The 26,886-nt window shown below is 38.0% G+C and overlaps 1 protein-coding gene across 2 annotated transcripts; it reads right to left on the bottom strand.

Moving 5' to 3' along the window:
• Positions 1-706: 706 nt before the first annotated feature.
• On the bottom strand, positions 707-25,247 carry kpna3 (karyopherin alpha 3 (importin alpha 4)). Of its 2 annotated transcripts, XM_063009281.1 has the most exons (17): positions 25,116-25,247; positions 17,819-17,863; positions 13,277-13,366; positions 12,241-12,270; positions 11,985-12,037; positions 10,865-10,960; positions 8,820-8,905; positions 8,618-8,704; positions 8,360-8,529; positions 8,097-8,141; positions 7,453-7,584; positions 7,154-7,282; positions 6,076-6,180; positions 5,092-5,163; positions 4,846-5,008; positions 3,302-3,396; positions 707-3,174 (listed from the first exon to the last, which is right to left on the bottom strand). In XM_063009281.1, the coding sequence occupies exons 1-17, from the start codon at positions 25,182-25,184 to the stop codon at positions 3,076-3,078; spliced, it is 1,566 nt and encodes a 521-aa protein (XP_062865351.1). In that variant the 5' UTR covers positions 25,185-25,247; the 3' UTR covers positions 707-3,075. The 2 variants fall into 2 exon arrangements, with proteins under 2 accessions (XP_062865351.1, XP_062865352.1); XM_063009282.1 differs by lacking the exon at positions 12,241-12,270.
• Positions 25,248-26,886: the final 1,639 nt, after the last annotated feature.

Genomic DNA, 26,886 nt, shown 5'->3' with positions numbered 1-26,886 from the left:
ATTTCTAGGGTTTGACCACTGTTTTGAAAACCCGAACAAGTCAGAACTCTTGTTTTCCCTAAACCGCATCTGTGGTGTATTCTTGCTCAGTCAGATGGTCGTTCAGCAAAATAAAAAAAATCCCAGCAGGCTCTGAAGGCTTCTTGGCTGATTCTCTGAAGACAAAGCAGCGGTGCAGCAAAACCTATTTTTATTCAGATGTATAGAATAATATAGAAAGATAAACAATAATGAAGTGCTGAGCTATTGCAAATCTATCCGGAAACAGACATGCAGAAACCAAGCCTTGAGGCATTTGGACAGAGTACCAACTGCACACAAACGCCCCCTAAAGTAAGCCTGTTAAAACAAAAGTCATTACTATCTTACCCACTAGGTATTGTGTCTTGTTTGATTTAGCACACATTCATAAGGTAGAAAAAATGGCTGAATCAGTAGGTTTTTAAACTATTGTGTTTAAATGCTGTTTACTCAGGCTTATGATACACCTGCTTTGATAATATCATTTTAACAATTCTGCCGTCTTGTGTTTTCCAGGTATTTTCAACTTATTGTTAACAAATTATACAGTAAAATATTGGCCAGTGCACTTTTAACCTCAGAGAAGCCTAAAACAGACAATACTCCAAAAACGAAAAAGTCTAGCAAGCACACTGAAATAAGAATCAGAAAGCATTATAGACATTAAAATGTCAGAGAAGAAAGAGAAGATGGCTAACAGCGAGTTTATTTTGGTTAGAATAACAGATACATAAAGCATGTCCTGAGGGAGTGAAGAAAGTTGTAATGACTTGTAAAAGGGGTAAGAATGTGAGTTGGAGAGCAGTGGAATTGTGGGTAATTATAGTGCATCGGGGGAAATGTGAATAAGGGAGAATGAAAAGGATCAATTACAAGTCAGCCAGAAGAACCAGAGAAGAAGTAAAATCATTACTGTATAGTCCAGAGCACAGCAGGAAGCCTCACTGTAAAACTGCTCAAAGAAAAAAACAGAACTGAAATACTCCAGAGAAAGAGACACCTGACAAACCCTTTAAAAAGACTTTCACTGCTAAGCACCAACTGCTTTTAGTCTTTTGGAAATGAAAAAAGGCACAATGAATTCAACTCGTTCTTTATCTTTAATATGCACAAGAGTTGAAAAAATACAGATGAGCCACCTTAAAGAGTAATTCAATGCTAAAATTTATAAAAAGATACAAACAATCGAAGGCCAAAATGCGATCTGACGCAATTTTTTATTGTTTTTTTTTTCTTGCGCAAGTAAAAATCTTGCAACCACAGATAAGCTTGTATTTATTACACATACAAGACCAAAAATTTAATTCTTTAAAGTGGCTCGGATTTCCTAGGTGTCTACATAAGTTCATGAACTGCACACCCGTGCAGGTATTTGTTCAATAGTAAATTAATTTCAATTTCAAAAAACAGGGCTGCTGTTGTTCCTCGAATCCTCATCATCAGTAGTCTGCAGCCAAAAGATTACATTAGTCCAAATGTGTTTTTCTACAAGTTCTTTCACAAATAACTGCAGAGGGGAAAAAAAGACATCCAGTCACAACAGTAAGAAAGCCCATTTCCAACAAATTCTTTGCTCTTGAAAAGTGAACGATAAAACAAAAAGTCCCCAATTCATTCTGAATCAGTAACACAATGTTATTGTTCTCAGAAGTCCGACAAACATGTTGCATGAGTGGCAGCTTTTCAGTTTATACTTTACACCAGAATAAGAAAAGATACTTTTTAGTTCGTACAGTAACATTTTGTAGCAAATAAAACTAAACAGAAAGAGCATTGCCATGGACCTGCATATCCCATTGCTTGTGTATACATACAGCGAATGCCGCTTTCCACTTACATTTAGCAAAAAATGTGTGTGTGTGTGTGTATATGTATATATGTATGTATATATATATATATATATATATATATATATATATATATATATATATATATATATATTCATATATTCCAAGGTGTGCATATAAGACTGAATCAAAGCTGCAGATGTGGAAGCTCCACCAATCACAGAAAACAAAAATCACAGTTCAATCATTTCAGCAGAGTTTCTCTTTCTGCTGACGATTTACACCTACTTTTTTATGCTGGAGAAAATAACTTCTCCATAGGGATCGGTGAGGAATAGCATGGCCTTGTCCATGTATGATAAACATTTTCTATAGTTTCGAGGTCTTAAAATAATGGATGACTCCAGAATGAAAGAGTTTTCTCTTCAGAAAGTGCAATACTGAAAAATCCAGTGCCTTCTCCGTCTGTCTGAGTCCAGAAACACTTCTGAAGGATGCCACTGTCCGTCAAAGTCTTACTGGATGGACATCGTACTGTCTTGTGTTGACATGTCAGTAACACAAAGGTTGGTGGTGTTAAAAATTAGGCTCAGGTAAATGGGAGTTTGTGTGCATTTGGTTAATTGGTGTGATTTGCTCCTGTTTGTTCATTATATTTTTGGAGTTTCATGATTTAAAAAAAACAAATCAACAAAAAACTGGTTCTGGCTGAACACTTCTGCACAAAATAGTCCTTTAGAGTAGAGAAGTGTGTTCCACATGGCTTAGCAGAGGAGAGGCCGGATGTCAGGGGGCATCTGTCTAAATGGCTGTGGAATCAACATCAGTGTTTATGAAAGAAACTTGCTGTAAAGAAATACATCAACAACAAAAAAATCCCTGTCTTCAAAAACCCTAAATCGTCCATTCCTGCTAGTTTTTCTTATCGGCTCATATGATGGCTGGTGGAAGGTTAAAAGTTTTTAGAAATGTCGATGCACACGTATGACTCAAATCTGTTTATGTGCGAGTGAGCAACAGAGCAATTCTTTTTCAATATTTGGCAACTGCAGTATGACTCCTCTTCTGAAATGTGTAGACTTTAGTCCAGCTTAGGCTGATCCTTCAGTGCTAGGTTGTAGGTCTGTATGCTGTTTGTATGCTTTTTGTATGGTAGCTTTGTCACGTTAGAGGATTGAACAGTGATGGGTGGATGGTGGTGGTGAGGGCCAGCGGGGAGGAGAGCAGCAGGGAATCCCACCAAATTGAAGTTCGAAATTTGGCTCATTTAGAACTTGAACTCCTTGGTTTGAAGGTTGGAGGCTGGGTCAAAGTTAAACGTGTCTCCTTGCGTGGAATCAGGGAGGAGACTTGGATCCTCGTCAATCTAGAAAAAGAAAGAAAAAAAAGATCAATTTTTGCAAGTGCAAATTATGTGTCATTTCTTTGAGATTTCAGCATTAAAAAAACTGAGCTGAGCTTTTCTTGTTAGTTTTTGTTAGCATGATACTCACGTCATCACCCGAAAAGTACTGATCAATGATTTCAAACGCTAGTTTGTAGATATCCTCATTTTCATGATGTTGCAGGTTTTCAATTTTCTCCAGTCCTGCAAAACAAAAACATGGCATAACATTTATGTATTTAGGACTGTATTTGTTACTTGTTCTGAATTCCTATTAATTGTGGTCACAAAACAGTTCATAATGCCACTGTGCCACTTTTTTGTAGCAAATATTTTGATCGGCCAAGCTGTAGTATTGCCTAATTTCACCTGTCCTGTATTCCAACAAATCTCAGATTTCAGATCTTCAAATCTTCTGTGTAATGATTAGCTACCTCACAAACTGATAGAACAAGAACTCACTCACATTAAATTATTAACCTAAACAGTGAAACAACCAAAATAAATATGAATGATTCTTTTTGGCTGCTCCTGATACCACAGTGTCACTATTATTCCCCAGCATATTTGATTTAACACAGCATGCTTTTCCTGACACAACTCTCCTATATATCTGGGCTTAAGACAGGCATTAAGGGTGCACTGATGTGAACGTAAAGCCATGCACCTACTGTTTTTGCAAACCTCAGCCCCAGATTCGAACCAGCAGAACTTAGTTCAAAAACAACCAACAGAAATATGATATTTCTTATTTAAATAACACACCACCTTATCTCTGTTGCCATTAGTCAAGAGATTGGCTTCTCTTTTCCGTTGTATTTTTTCTTCAAAAGATATACTGTGTAGGTTTGACCACTGGGTGGCAATGTAGAACATTAGAGAATAAACTAGGTCCTCATGACGGACATGATGTGGATACAGAGTACATAGTGGTGATGTAAAGCACAAATTAAAAGCCAAATTGGGCTCAAAGCAACACTTTTGTGCATTGTATCTGAGATTGTTTTATATGATGCTCTATTGTAACTAACAAACTTCACAAGCAGTTAAAAATGAGCAAAATCTAAATTAACATTTTTAAATGCTGTTTCCAAATATGTACAAAAACCAAAGAGAACGTTATGAAAAAAATGTTACTTAAAAGCCAAGTTTAGACCCATAATAAACTCTAAAGTCTAAGATGAATAGGCTGATTTCTATTGATTTTGTTTTTTGTGGGCTAAATAAGCCAATTTTTTTCATTTATGGGACTTTTTATTTCTGCATTACTAATGGATTAAACAACAATAAACTGTAATTAATAATTTGTCACCTTGTTCCTTGCATCCACATCTATCCCTAATCTCTTACTTGTGGTAAGTCCGAATGAGCTTCCCTCATTACAATGACTAGGATAAGTGGACGAACCAAATAAACCCGACTATAAGTCTAACCTGATTTGATCTCTCAGATTTTGAGAGTCCCGTCAAGTATTTTGGATCAAAGCCGAACTGCATGCTCATGTTCTTCATGTAATACAAAGGTGAGAATTCAGCTAAAATGAAAAATACCACCCAAAGGTTTCTGTCACCATTACACCTACTTCCTTTTAAGGAAAGCTTAATAGCATTGCTATTGTAGCCTCTAGTCTTTCCTCTGAGGTGTTCATTTTACCTCCACACTCCTCGATGATCTCAGCAATGGTGCTGGCCTCATCACCAGCCATAATTAGGATGTTCTTCAGACCATCTAAAACCACCTGCACCACCTGGGAGTCCTTCACTGACAGCAGGTTACAGAAGGGTGGAATCACATTCTGCTGCACCAGATACTCCACCTGCCAATCACAGCAGATCAGCCGTTATTCATTATTCTTATGCCGTTGATTCCAAACAAGATTCATGTATTTAAGAGACAAACCTGATCTTTTCTCCCACTTATTGTTAAATTGCTGATGGCCCATGCAGCCTCTTTCTGTGTGCCAAAATCACCCTGTTTAAAAAAGGAAAAATGAGGTGAGACAAAAAGAAGGAACTTAACATGCCAAATAGGTGAACAGCTTCTTCACAGGAAACTGAAATATGTTAAGTTTTTATATTATCTGCTAAATTTAAAGAATTGGGAAAATATGAAAATGAGCCCTAACATCAGCACTTGACATGTTAAAAATGTGTAAAAACTCAAATATACTGGATTAAAACCATACAAAATTCAGCCAAGATATAACATTTACTCTCCCAGTAGTGACTAGAAAATTGCCGCAAAATGAAAGCAGCATTGTGCAGAACGTTGGTAAACACTGTATTGTTCCTGGAATTAAAAATGACAACACTGACACATGACTGCTTAATTAAAAAAAGAACTTATTTACACCAGTCTTATCAGCCATGTTACAGACACAGCCACATGAGCCTTACAGTGCCCAATCAATGACAGACAACCTGCCAGCTTCTTCAGATAAAACTGTTGCAGAGAAAACATCCTCTGCTGCAAACAAGTGTGAGGATGCCAAATGCAATTAAATGCAAGTAAAAACGAATTCTAAGGTTCTTCTAGAAAGTAAAATCAATATTTCTTTCAAAAATAAACTGCTACACTGTTCGAATTAGTAGGTTTTTTGCTGTCTGGGTTTAACAAGTTTATAGTTAAATGGCTCAGAAGAATTAGAAAAGTATCCAGAATCCTTGAAAACTGGCTCTTTCTAGGCACATTGAATTTTTCTGATGTGAGGGAGTTATTTGGATCGTCAATAAAAAAGTTAGATCGATTATAAACAGTTCAGTAGCAAGCTAAGAGGCTTCATGTAAATGTGCATAAATTCAAGGTGAGAGTACGAGGTAAACAAACTACTACAACCAAAATTCTACCACATGCAGCTTTGATGAGTATTTGTGTGTGTTATACCTTGGCCAGCTGGTGTATGATCATTGGGATAAGTCCTGCATCGATCACAGCCTGCACCTGCTGCTGATTTCCCGCTGTGATGTTGGACAAAAACCAAACTGCCTCCTGTAAAACATATGTGCACGCACACACACAGAGAGAAGCCCTGTTAAATAATTTGCATTGTTCAGGGAACCTTATTACACCCCTGAGGACAAAACTAAAGACCAGTTTTTAAAACATCTTTTTCATAAAACCTGTTCCTTTACTTAAGCATATTTACAATTTAATAGAATAATCAAAATATAATAAAATGATGGTTCATAATCTTGGCTTTTTGCTGTAACAGCAGCAAGACAACAACTTTTTACTGGCTAATAATGGAATCAGAAATTAAACATATTGATCTAAGAAATTACCGCTGTTATAAGTATAAACATCTGGATAATTCTAAGCTTACTGACATCTTTAAAATGGCAAAAAAAAAAAAAAAAAACCTGCAGAGGTGTAGGATTGCACCAATCCTGCGACTGTATCAGTACTGGCACCTAAGGTCTCAGCCTAATTGGTGATCTGGCAATTTGTCTTAGTTTATATTTTCAGTTTAATAAGTTTTAGTTTAGTTAAAAGTCAAAAAGGAAATGTGGAATGCCTGAGATGCAGATTATCCATTTAGTAGTTTTGCTCACGTGAAACACATCAAGATATCCTTTCAATTTGTCTCAGAAACGAATAATTTTTAAATGTCTAATTACTTTTCTCCTCAAACAATTTAAATGTATAATATCCAATAAGCTGGATAGTTCACATGCCAACAATGGAACCATAGAAACTCTCTTCTTGCTTCAAAAAAATATCTTATTAAAAATTAATCGATTAATATTTAAAGAGAAAACATTTTTTTTCCACAATTGATTTCTTTTTTAAAACACTAAATATAGCAGATAACTTATAAGTTACCTTAGCACAATTAATTTGAGAAGACAATTCTGAAAAAGTACTGAAAATTATCAGGATTTATAGTCAAATATCTTTAAGTAAGGTTAGAGTAGGTATCTACAGAATGCTATAGGTGCATCCCAATTGTGTGTGTACCCACCTTGTTGATCTTTTCTTTGGGGTGTGTGAGTAGATTGGCGAAGTGAGAGAGCACATCACAGTTTAGTACCACCTGAGTCTGTTCGTCTGTCCCAGTCACAATGTTACCCACTGCTCTCAGTGCAGCCGTCTGAGTGAGGAAATGCAAACATATAGTAAACATGCAAATCAGAGACACACTGCCATTTCTAAAAGCCCACATAGAAAGCACTCACATGCACCATTTACCTCTTACAGTCAGCATTTCTTTATGGGGTACGCTGTGCATAAAACACGCTTGCAATAGTTTTGATTATTTACCTGAACTTTGACTTCTTGGTGGCTAAGCAGCGGGACAAGGAAAGGGACAACACCTGAGTCTATAACCATCTGGATCTGCTCATTCCCTCCGTCTGTTAGGTATGATAAAGCCCACACTGTATCTACAAGAATCTAGGGGGGAAAGTATTAGAAGAAAATTAAATGAACTCAGTTGCCAGCGAAAGGCAAAAGTCAGCATTCAGCAAGTCTGCTGCATAGCTGGAAATTCACTGTCACCTGATTAATTTCAGATTTATGAACTCTACAGAAAACTGGGCAAGACATAAGCTGCATAAGGGCTACAGCTTGCACATGTTGACCATTTATATACAAAGTTTGTACTGTATTTCCTAAAAAATAATAATTTTGGGTATTATCGAATGTCCCAGATAAAGTTTAAATAGTACTGTTATAACAATACACAAGCTTCGACACAAAATGAAACCTTCGTGTTCTACACAACACCAGGCATTAGAACTATATCAGATCTAATTTACAACACTCAACAGTGGTCAACGGCAACACAAAATTACATAATTTGTTATAAAATACTGATATTCATGCCATTTAGGATCAATATTTGCATATTCGCTTCAAGAGTATTAGGCTGCATGTAAACAGTCAATAGAGTCAGGTGTACTTACATTTATGTCTGTGTGGTATATGAGTACACATAACGCAGGGAGAATCTGTCAGAAAGAGACAAGTTTTAAACAGTGCTTTAATATCCTGTGTTTATATATAAAGATGTTTTACAATTATATGAACAGAGTTTAGTATATTCTTTCCACCCAAATAGAAATTGTTCTTTTGGCTTCTAAGATGTCACATGGTAATATCGTTTGGGCTCTAACCATGTTACCACGTCACATATTAAGGCTATTGCACACACAGACACACTTCTCACCTCTTGTACTGTTTCCATGGGTGGAGGAGGGTCTTTGTTTCTGCACAGGTTGACGATGACCCAGGTGACATTACGCAGAAAGGTGATGGGTATGGAAGGATTGATGAATGACAAGAGGGGTTTGACCACTCCAAGTGAAATGACGTAGTCTCGACACTGTGGCCCATCACCTGGACAGATTGCAAACGATTATGTCAAACTACAATTTCTGTACAAAAACTAAAACTAGCAAAGAAAATCACACAGACGGGAACTTACCGATGATGTTGCCCAGTGCCCACACGGCCTGCTCGCACACGTTCTGGTGATGGGAATGGAGCAGTCGCAGAAACAAGGGAACAGCATCTAAACACACAGATGCACATGGGAGAGAAAGAAGAAAAGAGAGGTCAGCTGAGTCTAAAATTCACATGCTCTAGAAAGATGCTGGAAGGCAGCCACTTTAAACACTGGGACTTACTGGATTTGACCACTGCCTGCGTCTGGGCTGACGTCCCTGAAGCAATGTTAGTCAAAGCCCATGCAGCCTCAAACTGCAACGAAGGACTGTATTAAGGGAGAGAAGGGTGGAGAGAGAAGGGGGTGGAGGGTGATAGAAGGAATGACAGAGAAATGACAATAAGAATTAAGACAGTGGTAGAAGCCAGAGTGTCTACAGAGAGAAACTTGTCAACCCAGTGTGCTCCAGGACCAAATGGAGCAGGCCACATGATGGTGCAACATTTGCATCATGAAAAATTATGCCACTACACATAAAACATTTTAAGTATTGTCAGTACTGCTCCAAACACTAACCAACTACACTGGGACTCGCAGCTTGTGGTTTAATTCAAATCAACATGAATTATTTCCTGCTTTTTATTACTCCACTTTTTATATTAAATTCCTAATTAAACAACATGATTAATCAAATGATTTTCTTCTTCTGAAAACCATAATGCATAGTCATTGTTGTCAGGTTATTAATGTTTTCATGGTATGTGCACAAGTACCACTGCATTCCAAACCACATACTTAGGAAGAATAACTTTATTGTAATATAAGCAAATTTACATGTATCGTACAGTTTTTTTTGTTTTTTTGTTTTGTTTTTTTGCATACATTATTTTTTTTTGCATAATCCAGCTCGTTTGGAAGCTTGGGGTCAAATTAAAATATTTCCAGCAAAAACAATGATGATGCTGATTTGACCTGGAGCCAGCTTAGCTTACTGGTTACATTTTTATTTTTGAATATAATGACCTGGATATACACTATATTGAAAAAGGTATCCACAAAAGTTTTACACAAAAGTGTAAAAAATAGTTATATAAGAACATTATATGCTTTCCAACTATGCAGCAACAGTTTAGGGAAGGCCCTTTCCTATTCCAGCATGCTGTGCCCCTGTGCACAAAGCAAAGGCCTATAAAGACATGAAGTGGCCTGCACAAAGCCTTGACCTCAGCCCTACTGAACAGCTTTGGAATAAACTGGAAAATCAGTTGAGACTTATTTGATTAACATCAGTGCTCAGTCATACAAACGATCTTTTGACTGAATGGCCAAAAATTCCCACAGACATATGTCAAGGTGTTCTGAAAAGCCATATAGTGTATAGAGAAAAGTAGAGTGGCTGTTGTTATAGCTGAGAGGTTGCTCTAGTTTAATACCATTTGTATTTGAAATAGAATATGGCCAGAGTGTATATTGCTCATTGTGTCATAATATTCATTTAATTTTGTTAAATGCTACCTCCCATAAGTCGATTCTTGGGCACAAATCAAAACTGTCCCAGACATAATGAAAATTGAACTGTGAAATACATTAAATGGCCCTATAATACAAAAATGAATATATAGATATAATTTTGTCACATAATAATTTTTATTTATTACCACAGACCTAACGTTAGACTCTACTAAGCCTTGGCAGTTGAAAAATAGTGCTTCTGGTGTACCCTTAAGCCAGTGTGCAGAAAACAGCAATGCTTGCCAAATAACCTAAAATCAGATTAATGCTGCTAGGATCTGAACAATCAGAAAAATACTGTTCACACATTTCAGGGTGACGTCAATCTCATCTTAAATAAAAAGATAAAATTACACACAAGATTGAAAAACTCATTAGAACGTCAATAAAATAGCCAAAAGCAACCACAGCTAGTAGTTCCAAGTGTGTGTGTGTGTGTGTGTGTGTGTGTGTGTGTGTGTGTGTGTGTGTGTGTGTGTGTGGTGTTTACAAGCCTCGTGCAGGCAGAGTTGTGGGGGATGGGAGGAAAAGCCTCACAGCACAAAGTGAGCTGGCACTTCAGGATCACCCTCATGCTCCGATTTTCATCCATCAACCCCAGTTTTCTTCATTAAACACACACTCAGTCCTGCTTTTTCTTCATTTCTTTCTCTATCTGTTCCCTCACAGCTCTGCTCTACCTCACGCACAACAAAAAGCTGCTCGCTTATCTGGGCAAGCTAAGCATCCTCTCTGGTTTATACTTTCTCTGATGCTTGAACTGGAAATACTCACTTGTCATCTCTCTCCAGGCATTTGACCAGGATGGGGAGGATACCAGATTTTATCAGGTCATCAATGGGAGGGTTTCTGTCACTGGAGAGTAGTTTTCTGCTCAAAAAAAGGGAGCAAATAATTCTATATTTATTACACAGTAGAAATACAGTATACAATAAATTTCACAGTCAGAATAATATTAGGAGTTTTTGCACTAAAATGATTTTAAGGTTTAAAGTTTCTCATTTTTTGTTCTCTATAGCTATTAAGTTTTTAGCACCTTTTTAGCTTTAAAAATGGCTCTAAATTGAAGCATGCAAATCATCATTTGTATAAAAGTCATTTATTGCTGACTATCACACGTACTTAAAAAAATTTAAAGCTGATTTACAAATTAACTAAACATTACAAAAATCTTTTTCTATTTCTGTTAAAGATATTAATTTAATAATTTTATGAGCTTACAAAAATCAGTTTGACTTTTTGTATGAAAACGAAGGCCAAATTAAATAAATAAATAAAAAAGACCACATAGAATTGATGATGCAACTTATTATACTTATTATAATAAGTATAATAATTATAATATTGTATACACTAACTTATTATACTACTAAATCAGTAATTAATGAAGATTAATTTCAATACAATGTATTTGTTTATTTGACTAAAGCAGAATTTTGAGATTTATCATATATTTACTTACACTGCTATTACAATATGTTGTTGACTTTAAAACCTACCACACCTCCAATATGATTCAATATAATTCAATTCAAAATACGGAAAAATTCAATTCAAAATATGGAAAAAAAATTAAAATCCTTTTTTTTTTTTGCACTTTTATGCCAAAAATGTATTAAAAAGTGGGATAAATAATAACAATTTAAATAAAAAAACCTGAAATTTCTGATCAAATTTAAAATACTGCATTATTATATCACATGATTAAGAAAGTGAACATTTTCATATTTAAAACCTTTAGATAACATTAATTAATAACTAATATTAATTCAATAATGTTTGAATAAGCAGTACAAATCTAAAGAATAGACATTAGTAACAAAAATAATGATCAACAGTATGGACATGACCGGGTCTGCACACAGACAATAAAATACCATGATAAATCTCTAACCTGGCTGCTTGTACAGCACTGAGCTGTACTACTGCATTGTCGCTGGTGGCATTCTGTAAGAAAGAGAAGAATGTATGATAAAAATCAAAAAGTAAAAGCAGAAAGGTAATTACAGGCCGCTCAGCACTTTGCTTAGCAGCCAGTGTGTGCAGCCCACAAGGCATCCAACATAGTAGCTACTATCAATCAACACACAGTCATCAGGCTCACAACTACTCACAACTATAATCATGCTGGCATTACATCACATACATACCTGTAGGATGGCATCTAGTGTTACATTTTGCTGAGAAAAAGAAAAGAAAGAAATATTGCAATTTTGTCAAATCTTAACTAAAACAACATATGAAGCACTGGTAAGATAAGTGATTCATGACATGAGAACTGAAGGTATATTCAGAGATTTTTGTTCAAAGCTGGCCAAAGATCTAAACAAAAAACATCATCCCTCCCCCTCAGTACTCTACCCAAATGACACCTCAAACACACCATGAAAAGCACATAACCCACCATTCCTGATTCAAATTAAATACTAATAACTTTATAAGCAAGTCAAGGCAAAGAGAACTTTGTTGGTATAAATCAGGTAGCATACATATCATAACCCAAACTGCCTAAATCAGAGTAAAAAAAAAGTTACCATTTGGCACAGTATCTAATCAAAGTAACAGCAAAACATGTTTCTACATTTTATGAAATCATTTTTAGTCGACTCAGATATTTTATAAAACTCAACATTGCTGAGGTGAGCGCTTTCTTTATTTTTAATCTACCGTCCCCTCAAAGGTCAAAGCAGTCCCACTTTTGTTAACTGATGCTCTGTAACTATTCACTTCTTCTTTGTGTTTAATTACCTGTGCATGGTAATTTATAAGTAAATCTGGATAGTTCAACTGACATAACAAATAAATCTATATAAAAACACAAAATCCACACATTTGTAAAAATACAAAATGGTGTATTTCGTATTTTACTTTTAAAGAATATTCTCAAAGAATTGTGATATCTTGATAAATATTTGAAAAAAGTATAAACAGTCATTACTTTCTTACCATAACATTTCTAGCCATATCAGCTACATGCACACAGAGCTCAAGTTCCTTCTCTAAGCATGTATTATTTTAACAGCCACAGTGTGAGGACTTGAATAATATTATACAATTTGTTTTGACTTAAAAATAACTGCTCTCCCCTGTAACTGAATACAACTGGCAGTCATAGAATGAAGGGGCAACAGAATTAAGAGGGATGAAATCAGGGGTACAAAAAAAATCTCAGGATTAGATCCTCACCCCCTTGAAGTCGGCATCTACGTCCGAGTCCTCGAGACTTTCGTCTTGTGGAACGTTGCGCTTTTTCAAAAGGTGCTCGTCTCTTTTGTTCTGCAGAGACAGATGAAGAGGTCAAACACAGGTTTAATACATTCAAATGAAACTCATTTATGTGGTCATTTATTTACCAAAACAAAATCTTCAGCAACAGCAGGGACAGGTCTGATCAGGACTGACTAAAGACTAGAAAGTTTTAACAAATCAAAGCAACATTACAAAAGCATCAGAGTAGAGATTTATGATGAAGATTATTGATGTTCTTAAGAGGTTCAATGATTAACTGCTTAACCGATAACTGAAAAAAAAGTTATTTTATTAATGCTTTCGATAAAAAAAAAGTATATTAAATTAATTTCCAACAGCTGAAACTTGATTCCAACTGAGAGTGCAGATATAGTCTGTACAGAGTAAGAACGCAGATAATTTTTTTTCCCAATTTTCCTCCCAATCTTGTCGTATCCAGTTACCTGATTGCATTATGCTTCCTCTCTACCGATGCTACTTCTGATTGAGGAGACTTGTTGTAACTTGTTAATATGACACACTGTGTTTCAGATTTTAATTAGATGCTATATGCTCGTCTGCTACCAGTTAACCGCAGACTAATGACGGTCGGTTATCCACAATGGACATTCACAGCAAAATTGGTGTACACCATCACTCCCCAATTTACCAATTACAATGTAAAACCTGATAGACTTTTCAAAATACATCATGTGGGTCAAGATTTATTAAGGCATATCCAAGATGGCTGTAACAGCTGCCAAGAAGCTCAACCAAATACTAAATAAAATGAATGAATTCAAGTTGACTTGATGTTTAAATCTTTGTAGATTCAGCCTTTTATATGACAGCCATTAATAATTATATTTAAGCAGCAGACTGTGTTTTTCAGTGCATATGTAATGCTGTAAGATGCTAGCCATTAAGCAAAGAAATCTGGCATGTTGTCATTTATAAACAGTAAGGATTATAGTGCAGCAAACTTAACTGCATGCATAGACTGGAGAGACATCACTAATCCATCCTGGCTGTGTTTATTCACTTGCTATTCCCTCAGACTCATGAAACACTTGTTTTACAATTTGTATTGTTTTAACAATAAAGTCTCTATCATCTTTTCAAATTCTGGACTTTATTATTTTATTTTTGTTGGATTGTAGGCAAGATTTTTTTCCTGCCCTTTTTAAAACCTATCTTTCTTGCAAAATAGCTGTTTATGTGGGACAGGCTGTTGGGCTGGCTTGCTGTGATGCTGGTCCTTGTACTATCATGTACATCATGACTTCATCCACGATCCAGAGGGTCTTACCTGTGCAATTGTGTTCTTACTTATGTATACAACAACCATGTGCATTCAGTACTGTAGTCTTTAACTCAAAACAAGACATCTTTAGGATTTTTTTGCATTACAATAGTTAATAGAAACACATTTCACCACTCATTTTCTTTTGTCAACTGTTTCTTTTAAAAATGCACAAAATCCTGCTTCCCCTTATTGGGATTAAATCTGCTGTCTGGTCTGTTATGAAGCTCTAAGAAAATATTCACTCTAAAGAATGTGTTTGTTTTTCACTGGGCTAAATAAACGCTTCACAACAACATCTATGTTCGCATTCTTTTCAATGCTTCACCAATCTGATCCAGCATCAGTTTGGGGTGGGTGCTGTGCAAAATCCTGTTCCCTGTTAAAATGTGCTCTAGCAACGATTAGTCCAGCATCAGAAACAGCTGCTAGAATGACACTGTTCGATGAGGCATAACGACACACACAGCATGAAGGTTTAACATAGCAGACCCCAGACATCAACATATTTTTAGTCCTTGGTGACAGAAAGTCAAGATCCATAAACTGTCCGTGATGATTGGCATTGGTCCTCTTTTTGGCACTGAGCCAAGAAAAGCCATTGAAGCACACTTTCTCCTGGTTTGTCAAATAGCTTATCATATCAAACATAGGCACACTAAGGCTCAATCATAATTTGCATTCTAGGCTTTACTGATGAGCAATTTCATGGCATGTCAAGGTCCCATGATGGGCAAGTCATAAGAGCCAGAAAACTGTGAAAGTACAAAAACATTTCTAACATCTCTAACTCAATCAAGGAGACAAATATCAATTAATCAGTCTTAGGCTCTGAGGTTTAGAACAGAGTGCTTCCAAACATTATTAGGACTTGCCAGAGAAGCCTGACCATACACCTGCAAAAGCTAGTCACACACTGAAGAAGAGTCTAATGAAGAAGATGTATGCCAAAATATTTTTCCCTTAGTGACAGAAAAAAAGAAGACCCACAACCTTCCTAAGGGGCTTATTCTGGGTTTGGGCCAGTAAGCAAAAGCCATGCACCAACAAGAGGCCTCTGACTCAGTGCTCCATCCTGGGGTGCTGCCAGTCCAGGGCCTCCATGACTCAAATACTGCCAGCCTAAGAGGCACTTTAATAGCAGAAATGCTCATGGTATAAAGGGCACTAGTCTGCAAACTAACATAATGAAGCAGAGAGCCATTAAGAACCTAAAACCCTTCATTCAAAAATGCCAGCTAACATAAAACAAAAGATTTGTACTGGTGGAACCAGACTATTACCAGCAGATTCCAAAAATTTTAAGTTTTTAAGCATCCTGGTGCCATCTCTTCCAAGGGTAAACAAGACACACATGCCTGGCCGTCCACATAATCACATGATCTTCATTTATGGATTAGATGCCCAATTTAGATGGCTGCATGACCATTGTAAGTGCTTTTGACTGAAGAAAGGTGTAAGCATGGGTACTTTGGGCTGTGATTACGCAGCTTTATACACAGAAGTGTTTAATGCGCGATGTGGTGACAGATTCAGCAGCATTAAAATGATCTGCAATTTGAGCCACAGTAGCCCTTCTGTTGGTTCCTACCAGACATCAAATACTTCATGTGCTTTGGCATCAAACGAATCTTGGCTGCCCAACAACCTGTCAGCGGTTTCTGGCTTGTCCCCTCTCTGACCACTGTCATTTGCTGTGATTCCTTGCTGATTTAGAGATACTTTAGGCCAGGCATCTGGCCATAATGACCTTACCCCTATTAAAGTCACTCAAGTCTTTATGCTGCTTACATCTGCAGAACTGAACATGTGAAACATCAGTTTATGTTCATCTCAGCACATGTGGGTTGGTGTTTTTTTTAACATGGTGTGGATATGCTGATTTTGTTCTAGTCTAAAGGTAAAGCTTCATAATACAAACATCTTTATTTGATTAACATGTTTACTTAGCCTTTGTATTATACTGTTTGCTACCAAATCCTGAGCTGGTGTGGCTCACACTGTTCGCATTTATCATACTGTTCTACATTACTGCCTCGTTCTCTGTTAGAGGCTCAATGAGGTTTATATTTTATATGGGACACTGTACACTTGTCAGGTAACTACCAACAAAAGACGATCGGTTATTAGTTAAAAGAACCTGGCAAGGCCGCTCAGGTGGGGCAGCAGTAAAAACACATGCTGGAACCAGAGCTGGGATCTCGAGTACATCGTATCGAATCTCAGCTCTGCCTGCCGGCTAAGGCTGAGGAGCCACATGAACAATGATTGGCCTGTTGTTCAGATATGGGCGGGACTAAGCCGGATGGGATTTCTCTCCTATGACTGGTGCAATACGACCTCTGCTGGCTGATTGATGGCACCTGCACAGAGATGAGAAAAGAGTGCTCTCAGGGTGTGTCTCTCCGTACACAACGCTGAGCTGCACTGCACTCGTCAAAGTGTAAGTGATAAGATGCATACGGCATGCTGCCCACGTGCCGGAGGGGAGGGGTGGGTTAGCTTTGTTCTCCTCAATCAGAGCAGGGATCAGCATTGGTGGAGAGGAAGCATGACAATCGAGCAATTGGACACGCTAAAAGGGAGAAAAGGGGAGAAAATGCATTAAAAAAAAGTACTTGGCAAAATTTGCATCCATAATTTAATGATCCTAATCAATAGATCACATTCACCAGCATTAAAATGATCTGCAATTTGAGCCACAGTAGCCCTTCTGTTTGTTCGTACCAGATGTCAAATCCTTCATGTCCTTTGGCATCAACGAATCTTGGCTGCCCAACAACCTGGGCGGTTCCCGGATTGTCCCTTCTCGGACCACTGTCAGTTGGTGTGATGCCTTGCTGAGCCATAATAAAATGAATAGGCTATGGAAAAAAAATGTCAGCACCATTGATGCCTTTTTGCGATGAGTCTTTTATCATACTGGACTAACTGAATTTACTACAGTCCTAAAGGACTATTGTAACATCACAAGCATATCAAGGAGATGATAAATGTCCACTAAGCTCAGATCAGAGGCTCATATGCACTCTTTTCTCCATTCCACCCACTCATCCACCTACCCGTACACCCACACGCACCTCCACCCAACTGCAGCCGCACTCGATCCCAAATTCTCAGATCAGATTCTCTGTCCATGGTATAATCTTTGAGCTGGTCATTTAATAACTACACATTAAGAAAGATGAATACCTTACCTTTCTCAGTTCAACTGTTACTTCATTACGATGTCTTCGCATAGTCTGAAAGAGAAGAAGTAAAGATAAAGCAAAGGTTACTACTTAGCAACAATAGTGGATGTTATTCTGGCATAACATTTTGTTTTGTTTTTAGAATAGTACGCAATGAAGGCAGACACTTACTGATGATTAGCTAAACAAAAGTCAATGATGAGACTCCACAAAACAGTGTGAAAAAATGTAAACTTTTTATTAAAGCCAGGACTTTATCATGACTACTGTAAATGTCACTTAGGTGGATAGCTCACCTCAATCAACATCAGAGCATAGGTCATTCATATATAAAGTCTAGCCTTGTCACACTTAAAGCACTCAGAAGAGTAAAATAAACTACAAACTAAGTCTCTGTACTTTAAAAGCAGTAAAGTAGTAAAGCAGTCAGAACCATTTCTCCTGTTTTACTTAGCATGCTAACTCTACCCAGATAGCATAACCTGCTAAATCTGATCTCACCCAAGCACAATAATGTCAAAGAGCCGTTAATAACAGATTGCCACTGGATCACCTATAGTGTAGGGGCACCAACTTGGGCAACAAATAAAAACAAAAACAAACCCTTTATCTCTTTAGTGTGCTGTTTATACAGTGTCTGAGTTTTGGCACATGGAATCACAGTAGCTAAAATACTTTACTAGCTTACTGAATGGTAGCCATATGTCTGCACCCTTCCTGCATTATAACTATACAGCTGTAGAAAGTTACTATGTACTGTGCAGGTTTGGGATGCAATCTGAAACTGTTCATGATCAAAATACCTTTTGTATATAATAACTTACTGCATAACAATAAGCATTATTGTAATTTTTTAAGTGTCATTTCAATCCATTTTAAGGATTGAGCATCAAGACCAACATAGCTAAGAAGCTCATACATATACAAGTAATAAATTTCATGCCAGTGGCACATTACATGCCAGTGTTTGCGCTCTGGAAGGAATGTCACACCACCCGTCTCTGTTAACTGGAGTCTAAAAGGAAATAATGAATACGGTTCTTTGCCTGCTCTATTAAGTGGCACTTGGCATCTTGGCCACCAGTATACAGTGCATGTATACAGTAGGGATTAGTGAGGTCCCTCCTCTGAGCATGATCTACAGTTTTAAAGGAACAGTAATTTTGTGTAGACCATTCTAGGTGATTAAAACTGACAATATCCAACATCGACCACTGGTCTGGTTATTAACAGTACAAAAACATTAATACTGACTTGATTCAGACCAAAACTCAAGAATCATCACTTCTCCCCTCCTTCTGCAATGCCCCACATGCACACACAGTGAATAAAATGGTGACCACACACAAATGTAACAAATGCCTCAAGACTCATCACACTGACAGTCCAGATTTTTATATACCTACACCATTAAATAAAGATAAACTATACCTGACACACTGAAAAGTAATAATGAATTAAATCTACAGGGACTAACACTGCAGGCCGATGGAAACAAGGGCTAAAGCTTAGCTGACCAGACCAAACTTGCCCCTGATACAAGCCAGATTCCTGACCTCGTACTCCTGCAAGTCGTAAAATAACGAGAGGAGAGAAAAGAGCATAATGCTAAAGCATATAATGGATAAAAAAGGACAGGATCAAGCCTGGACACAAGAAGCTGTGAACAGTCACATCTGGATCAAACTTAAGTCATCAGAACATTTATTCATTTACACCATACAAGTACGTAACACACAAAGTGGCTTAGGAGAGATTTATATACATATACACACTATAGTACCTATAGTACTTATACAATAATATAAGTCTGTACTATCAACAGTGTTATCCTGGTCAGAGATGGGGCATGTCCAGTTCCACTGGGAAACACTGGGCACAAGGCATGAATACCCCAGCTCCTCAGACAATCCCGTCTGTTTAGACACCCGGCAGAGCCAGAAATCAAAGCCAGATCTCAGTGATGGTGGGCTAGCATTCTAGATCAGTTCACCACCTGAGCGCTACTATACATTTATTAATATTTTATAACTAGACCAGAATGAAACTGATTAATAGCAAATGAGGTGTAATGATGCATCGGCAGTGAGACGACCAGCAGTCCCAGACCGGCCACTTCACCGAACAAAGAGGCAACTAAGCATGGTGGTCATGGCAACCAGAAAAGCCGACCAGCAGTTACTCACCAGTGCGGGCAAGCTTCAATTTAACCAACGACATGCTGAGCAGAATCACAAAGAAAACCAGACTGACCACATTACACCACTGACCTTAGAATGCACACAGATTAGTGCCAACAAAATCAAAATGAACATTTACATTTGTGGCATTTAGCAGGCGCTTTTATCCACAGCAACTGAATACAATCTGAACAATTTAGAGAGCCTTGCTCAGGGGCTCAACAGTGGTAACTTGGTGGCAGCAAGAATTGAACCAGCAACCTTCTGATTACTAGTCCAGTATCTCAACCTTTGAGCTATCACTGCCACATCTGTTCTTTAAATATCAAGCTAATGGCGATTTTAATTTCAACAACTGACAAGACAGGCAGGCTGATAGCCTCATTTTTAACCTTTTAGCATGACATGGGTGAAAAGCTGACATGGTAAGGAGGGTTTGAGTAGGGGGGAAATGCTCTGAAAATAAACAGCCAAACAGACATTCCACAAATGGGGGTTGGGGGGTGCGCAATGGGACAGATCAGGTTTGGTCTTATGACTGGACATCTAAGTTCATGTTACAGCAGCAGAGCCACAGCCCTGACTTAAAGGTACACTTGCACGATTACCCTAAACATTTGTGATTAGCCAAGTTGTTTGGTATCCATAGTTTGCTTGTATTGTACTTGTGTGTTAGGATCAATGTGGCACACAGTGATAAAGTACATGCCAGTGGCACAACAATACAGCGTTTGCTTTATTGTAGGAACATCAGAGATCTGAGCACTGATGATGCCACGATAAACAGGAGTCTGAAAGAACACAACTGATGTTGCTCACCGTTTGCCCTTCTGAGTGACACTTGGCATCTTGGCCACCTGTTAGTGTGAGTGCATAGGCAGGATAGTTGGCACTTCCGAGCATGATTCATATACAATGCAGTTTTAAAAGGTGTAGTAACTTGGTACAGGTGTCTAAGAGGAAGCATGTTATTCATTATCTCTTAGCTGGTGGTAATTCACAACAGCTACATTTATTTCAAGTTTTATTAGAGCCAGATTAGTGCTAGGGATGTGAATATTCAGGTAACCAATAATCAACAAAGAATTTATTGTCTGGTTAATGCTGTTGGTTAAAGATGCTATTAAAATACATTTACAATAGCTGATGCTTGATTGAACTCAGAGTGAAGCTACAGGGAGTTGAAAAAGTATTTTTAATACACTAATATCATGTAGATCATAAACGCCGGAACTATTAAACTTTAAAGTCACAAACGAAAGCTGTTTAGCATCAGAATGCAGTCTGACAGCATGTTAAACTCTGCGAATGTGGATTTGTGTGTAACCTTTTTTTTTTAATGGTGTGGATATTTTGCATCATGATCAAGCATGAAAGTAAAACTCATAATAATTGCTTAACATACTAACTACAATGCTGTCAGGAAGAGCTTTAATATGTCAACTGCATTTCTATTTATGATTTAAAATCTAAATTTTAGAATGCTGAGTCTATCACATGTTGCTTGGATAAGAATGGAGTGTTACGACAGACCCACAATGTGAGAATTGTGTATTGCACATAGAGCTTGCGTGGTTCTCCATACACGACATGGCTCTGTAGGAGAACACCAGCAAGTGACAAAACGTGGCTGCAGACTGGACATGTCAAATAAAATGTGACTATTGTCCCATAATTTGCACTGAGTGTACGATGGCACATGCTAACCTTGCATTCACATGAGATGACCATTCATTCCTAAGAAGGAGCACAACATTGAGTCACATTTCAAGCAACAGTGACAAGTGACATGGAAAAACAGAGCAACATGCAACGTTTGAATCAAGATTTACAAGTACAGGTATAACATACAAGTACAGAAAAACATACAAAAGCAGTTAGGAAACACTTTTATAAGCCAGAAGCCTGAGGGTTTCTCCAGTGACCTGACAGCTCTGTACTGCATAGCCCGACATAATGACACAGTGTGTGTATCTGCAAGAGTGTGTTTTAGTACTGTGTGAAGACGTGTTAGTGCTACATGCTCGTAAAGAGTCGAGCTGCATCACCAAAAAGACACTCTGTGATCTGGGATTTAGTAGATATCCCATGCTTTGTTTCTTAACCGCCTAACACAAGAACTTTAGTGGAACAGATTTTACCAAAGGGTAGGTTTTGGTGATCACAACCACCTTGCCAATTGTAAATATAAAGATACAACTGTAAATATAAAAAAAGCTGCACACTGCTCATAAGTGGATGATACAGAAATGCTAGCAAATGTCAGCTAAATATAGCTATGATTAGTTAATACTATAAATACTGGTATTGGATTAGGGAAGTTGTGTTGCGTTGGTAATTTCTTGGAGGGGGTGGGGAAAATCATTGTCAACAACAAAAGATTATACGTATAAAGCAAAAAAAGTCAGGTCTGGCAGCTAAAAAGCAAACTTTGAGAATTAAAAACAAAGTAAAAAGCACCAGGTAGTCGGCTCACCTGGCTGTAAACACTAACTCCCATTTGGCTAAAGAAAACCCCCTAAAAGTACAGGACTGCCAGATGTCAATGTTTCACCTTCTCTGACATGTTTGCAATTGTCAGGTGCTTCTTTTTTACCTGCCAGAAACAGGTTCACCGTCTTTGTACAGGCGCCTTCAACCAGCCAGGGATCAACCCAAAGTGTCTGTGCAGGCGCCCGGCTGGTCAGTGGCACTGCTGAGATTCGAACCCCCAATGTTAGCAGTAGTGGACTAGTGCATTTTACCTTCGCTCCACTCGAGTTTCATAATTAAAGTGAAGTGTAGGATATTCATATTTCTAACAGTTTTTTGTTTTTTTTTATCGAAAAGCAGATTATTTTGTACAAAACCACAGTTGAGCGTTTAGTAATAGATACATTTTTAAAAGCATGCAACTGCAACTCTGATGTTATGACAATGTGCCAGCACAACTACTGACAGAGTACTGTGGTCATCTTTATGCAAAAACACTGTAAAAATCTGCAGCTGGCTGGCATAAGCAAGTGGTTGCCAGCTTCACATGTCTCAGAGGAGACCCTTCATGACTAGTGAGGGTGCAATATTGCAGGTAGAGATCACCAGAATGCACAGGGATATTGAGAATATCCAAATCGGGCAACTGGATTTTAGGCACTCAGGTGGCACAGCAGTCTAATGTGCTAGCCCCACCACCAGTGATTTCTTGAGCTCTGAATCTCAGCTGTGTTACTGACTGGAAGATTGGCTGTGCATGAGGGAAGGGATGATCAAATGGTTTTCTTGTTAAGAAGCCTGTATAAGAGATGGTTGTTTCAAGGCTAGTAATGCATGACTCTCCATTTGCGATGCTGCTCAGACTGGATACCGTGACTCGGGGTTAGATGCGATTCTAAAATTATGCTCAATATTGACACCAAAGGTCCGAATATCAGCGGCTTCAGATACTAATATTCATGCAGTAACCATGTTGACAATCTGCAAACAAGATGTGTGCAATGTAAGATGAATTCTTGTTATATGCTTTAATAGAAATCAAATACAGACCTTCTAAACAAAAAAATTAACCAATTGGTTCCACCACATCATAGCATCAATTGATCATAACAGCTTTGCAGTGCTGTATACTTTAAATTGCCTGGGCAGCATTGTGTTATACATGAACAGCCAAAGCCTTGTTGTACATATCATGGTTACAGCATCTCATATGTGGTACATTTTGTACAAAAGTGTTTTTAATGCTGCTTGCTGCTTTTTTGTTGGTTTCAGATTTTAAAATACCAAATCTATATAGCCCAGTCCCAGATGAAATATAAGTGTATCAAGTGAAAATGTCAAATAACACATACCAACGCTTGTTCAGTGGATATATACTGACATTCTCACAATAACAAAGTTTATTCTGTTGTTGTAAAGTCATTAGTAATGCCACAGACATGATGATGCATTTTAGCTCTGTCTTGAACTGTCCTCTGGAATCTGTAGAGGAGGTGGGAGAAAGGAGGATGATAGCCAAGCTGTCACCCATCCAGGACAATACAGCACATCCACTACACAAGCTCCTTCAGTACCAGTACCGGGTTCATATAAAAGATCTGACTCGTCAGTCAATATGAGACATGTTTAACATGTACAATCCAAGCAGCAAGCACTCATTCATCTGATTGAATCAATATGAATTTTGTATTTTTTTTTAGTCCAAGACTTCACTCTTTTCACTCAGTTTTTATCGACCTAGTGGCCAACAGCTGTCCTGTAACATGCCTGAGATTGACATGCTCCTGGTCATTAGTACAGAAGTAAAGCTTTTCCTCAACTGCTGTGATGGAATGATGGAACAGATGAACTGTACGTGATTGCTAACAGGCTAAAAGCTAGCCTACTGACAGTGCCACCAACACACATGCAAATATTCGCCTACAGTCCTCCTTCCTCCAGCTGTTTTGTGACATTTTATTCAACGCACCCGTAACATGGCATATAACCCTGTGCCAACTTGACAGGTTCACATCAAGCTGTCCTAAAATCGTTCCAATGAGCAGCTTGGCTACGGCTAGCTGGCGTACTAAACCGGCTCCTATCAGGCTGCTGGGCGAGCTGCATACTACCGTACTAAACAGTATGTCGAATGATTACACCATTAATAGTAACGTTGACGGTTTACATGCTATTTAGTATGCTAGTATGCTAGTATGCACTGTGAAGCGGGCGCGGCCTACAGCAAAGGCCTCTATAGCAAACATGGCTTCCTAAATCCGCCAGTCAGAATATGCGTCGCTGTTTAAGTTTTATCTAAACAAACCGGATTTTAGGAATATTTACATGATGCTTATTTATCCGACTGTTGTGTTGGTCGTTGCCAAATGTAGGATATATTAGGTTAAATCAGCGTTCAAGCTAGTCTTTCCTGAGGTACCGTCCTAAAGTGCATACTACAGTACTACATAGTACATACTACCATAGTTCCATTTGTGGTTATTTGACAAATGATGTAGTGAGGTAGCATGGATTTTGGACACAGCCATGATTTTAGCTGGTAAATGAGGTTCCAAAATCAAGTCTGTACCGCAAAGCGAAATAAAAAAAAAACAGGAACCGGTGTCACGACTTTAAAATTCGGATAAGTCATGACAAGACACTGAACCTACCTCGACATCCCGGCCCTTGTTTTTAAAGCTCTTAATTCGGTGATTTTCCAAGCCGGCGTTTTCAGCCATGGCTGTGTTTCTCGTTTAGCGCAGTCCGACACACGGAGCTCCGGTCACACACTTAACTGTGGAGGAGAGAGAGAACCGAGATCAGAGCCGACAGCAGGATTTTTTTCCTCACCGGTATTCTGGCAGGTCCCGCCCCCTGCGCAGTGATTGACGTGTACTTCGTCACACCGAGTGGGTAGTTTGGCGTCCAATCAGCGGGCAGATCAGGCGCGTTTGGGTTCACACAGAGCCGTAGATAGAGAGAGTGTTGCGACACTCCTTGATCTCGCCGCTACGCGGTCACGTGGTTCATGTAACCCTCCAATAGTTCCAAACAAACCCGGCGCGGTCACGTTCTCATATGGGACCGGCAGCAGTAAATGAAATATTAAACAGTAAATAATAAACATTTGTACAATTTCTGGGTATTTTCAACTGCGTTTACATTTACTGCATCTGCTTTAATGTCAGTTTGGTATATAAAGTGGAAGATTGATGTTTATAATGACTTGTTAATAGGTCGTTCTTGTTAACACACAGTACATTATATTAGCATACATTACATAATGCGATATCATTAAGTAGTAGAGACAATATACAGTATAGAGATTAAAGTTTTTTATGTTTTGTTTTTAGATAAACTAACCTCCCTTCACTTACCTGAGGATTCATAATAATAATAATCATTTTGGCTAAACACTAAGCCATGTGCTGGATTCATAATGTTTACCTGCACTGCAGGTACATGAAATAGCAATAATTTATCTCTTATTTTATGAGTGATTAATAATTGATTCCTACATGTAATACATGAATGAATTCATTATGAATATGCACAAGTTCATTTTGTCTAATGTAAGTGGTGGACAAGGTACACAAACCATGCAGTTGAGTTAAAGCAGAGATATCCAGGGTAAAATATTACTCCAGTAAAAGTAGTAGTAAAAGTAAAAATACTTTTTACCTCCACTTGAGTAAATGTACTAAAGTATTTACCTTCAAATGTACTTAAGTATGAAAGTAAAAGTAGCATGATTTATAATGGCTCTAATGTTTTATGATCATTTCTGTAACAAGACTCTTGATTTATCAACTCATTTCAGGTAAAAAGACTCGTGTGTCATTAATTAAGCTTAACTGACTAAGCTAAATTCAGTTATACCTATTAATTAAAATAAACATGTAACATTTAGTGCTGAGCAAATGCTAAACAATAACAGTATTAAGTATATTAATGACATCAAATTCATTATTTTTTTTAAACAAAGCAAAATAGAGCTGAAAATGCTTGATAAGTAGTGGAAATGAATGGGGCTCTATGGGATGTTTGGAACTATACAGAGCTCCACAACCCGGAAGCTGCGCAAAAAAAATGTCCCGCCCCCGTTACAACGGTTCCCTATGGGAGAGTCGCCACTCTGTTCTCTCTACCGCTCTGTCCCATACTCCACTCTGTTCTCTCTACCGCTCTGTCCCATACTCCACTCTGTTCTCTCTACCGCTCTGTCCCATACTCCACTCTGTTCTCTCTTCCGCTCTGTCCCATACTCCACTCTGTTCTCTCTACCGCTCTGTCCCATACTCCACTCTGTTCTCTCTACCGCTCTGTCCCATACTCCACTCTGTTCTCTCTACCGCTCTGTCCCATACTCCACTCTGTTCTCTCTACCGCTCTGTAGAGAGAACATTTTTAGATAAACTAACCTCCCTTCACTTACCTGAG

This window comes from Trichomycterus rosablanca, chromosome 15 (assembly GCF_030014385.1).
Source record: "Trichomycterus rosablanca isolate fTriRos1 chromosome 15, fTriRos1.hap1, whole genome shotgun sequence".
NCBI lineage: Eukaryota > Metazoa > Chordata > Actinopteri > Siluriformes > Trichomycteridae > Trichomycterus > Trichomycterus rosablanca.
This window is presented reverse-complemented; position numbering and strand designations above follow the sequence as displayed.

What these genes read in the sequence shown, in the direction of transcription:
- kpna3 (XM_063009281.1), bottom strand. Translation starts at nt 25,184, where the DNA reads ATGGCTGAAAACGCCGGCTTGGAAAATCACCGAATTAAGAGCTTTAAA. An exon ending in ACAAGGGCCGGGATGTCGAG is followed by an intron (nt 17,864 to 25,115) that starts GTAGGTTCAGTG and finishes CTTCTCTTTCAG; the next exon opens with ACTATGCGAAGACATCGTAA. An exon ending in TGCCTGGAGAGAGATGACAA is followed by an intron (nt 8,906 to 10,864) that starts GTGAGTATTTCC and finishes CCCTTAATACAG; the next exon opens with TCCTTCGTTGCAGTTTGAGG.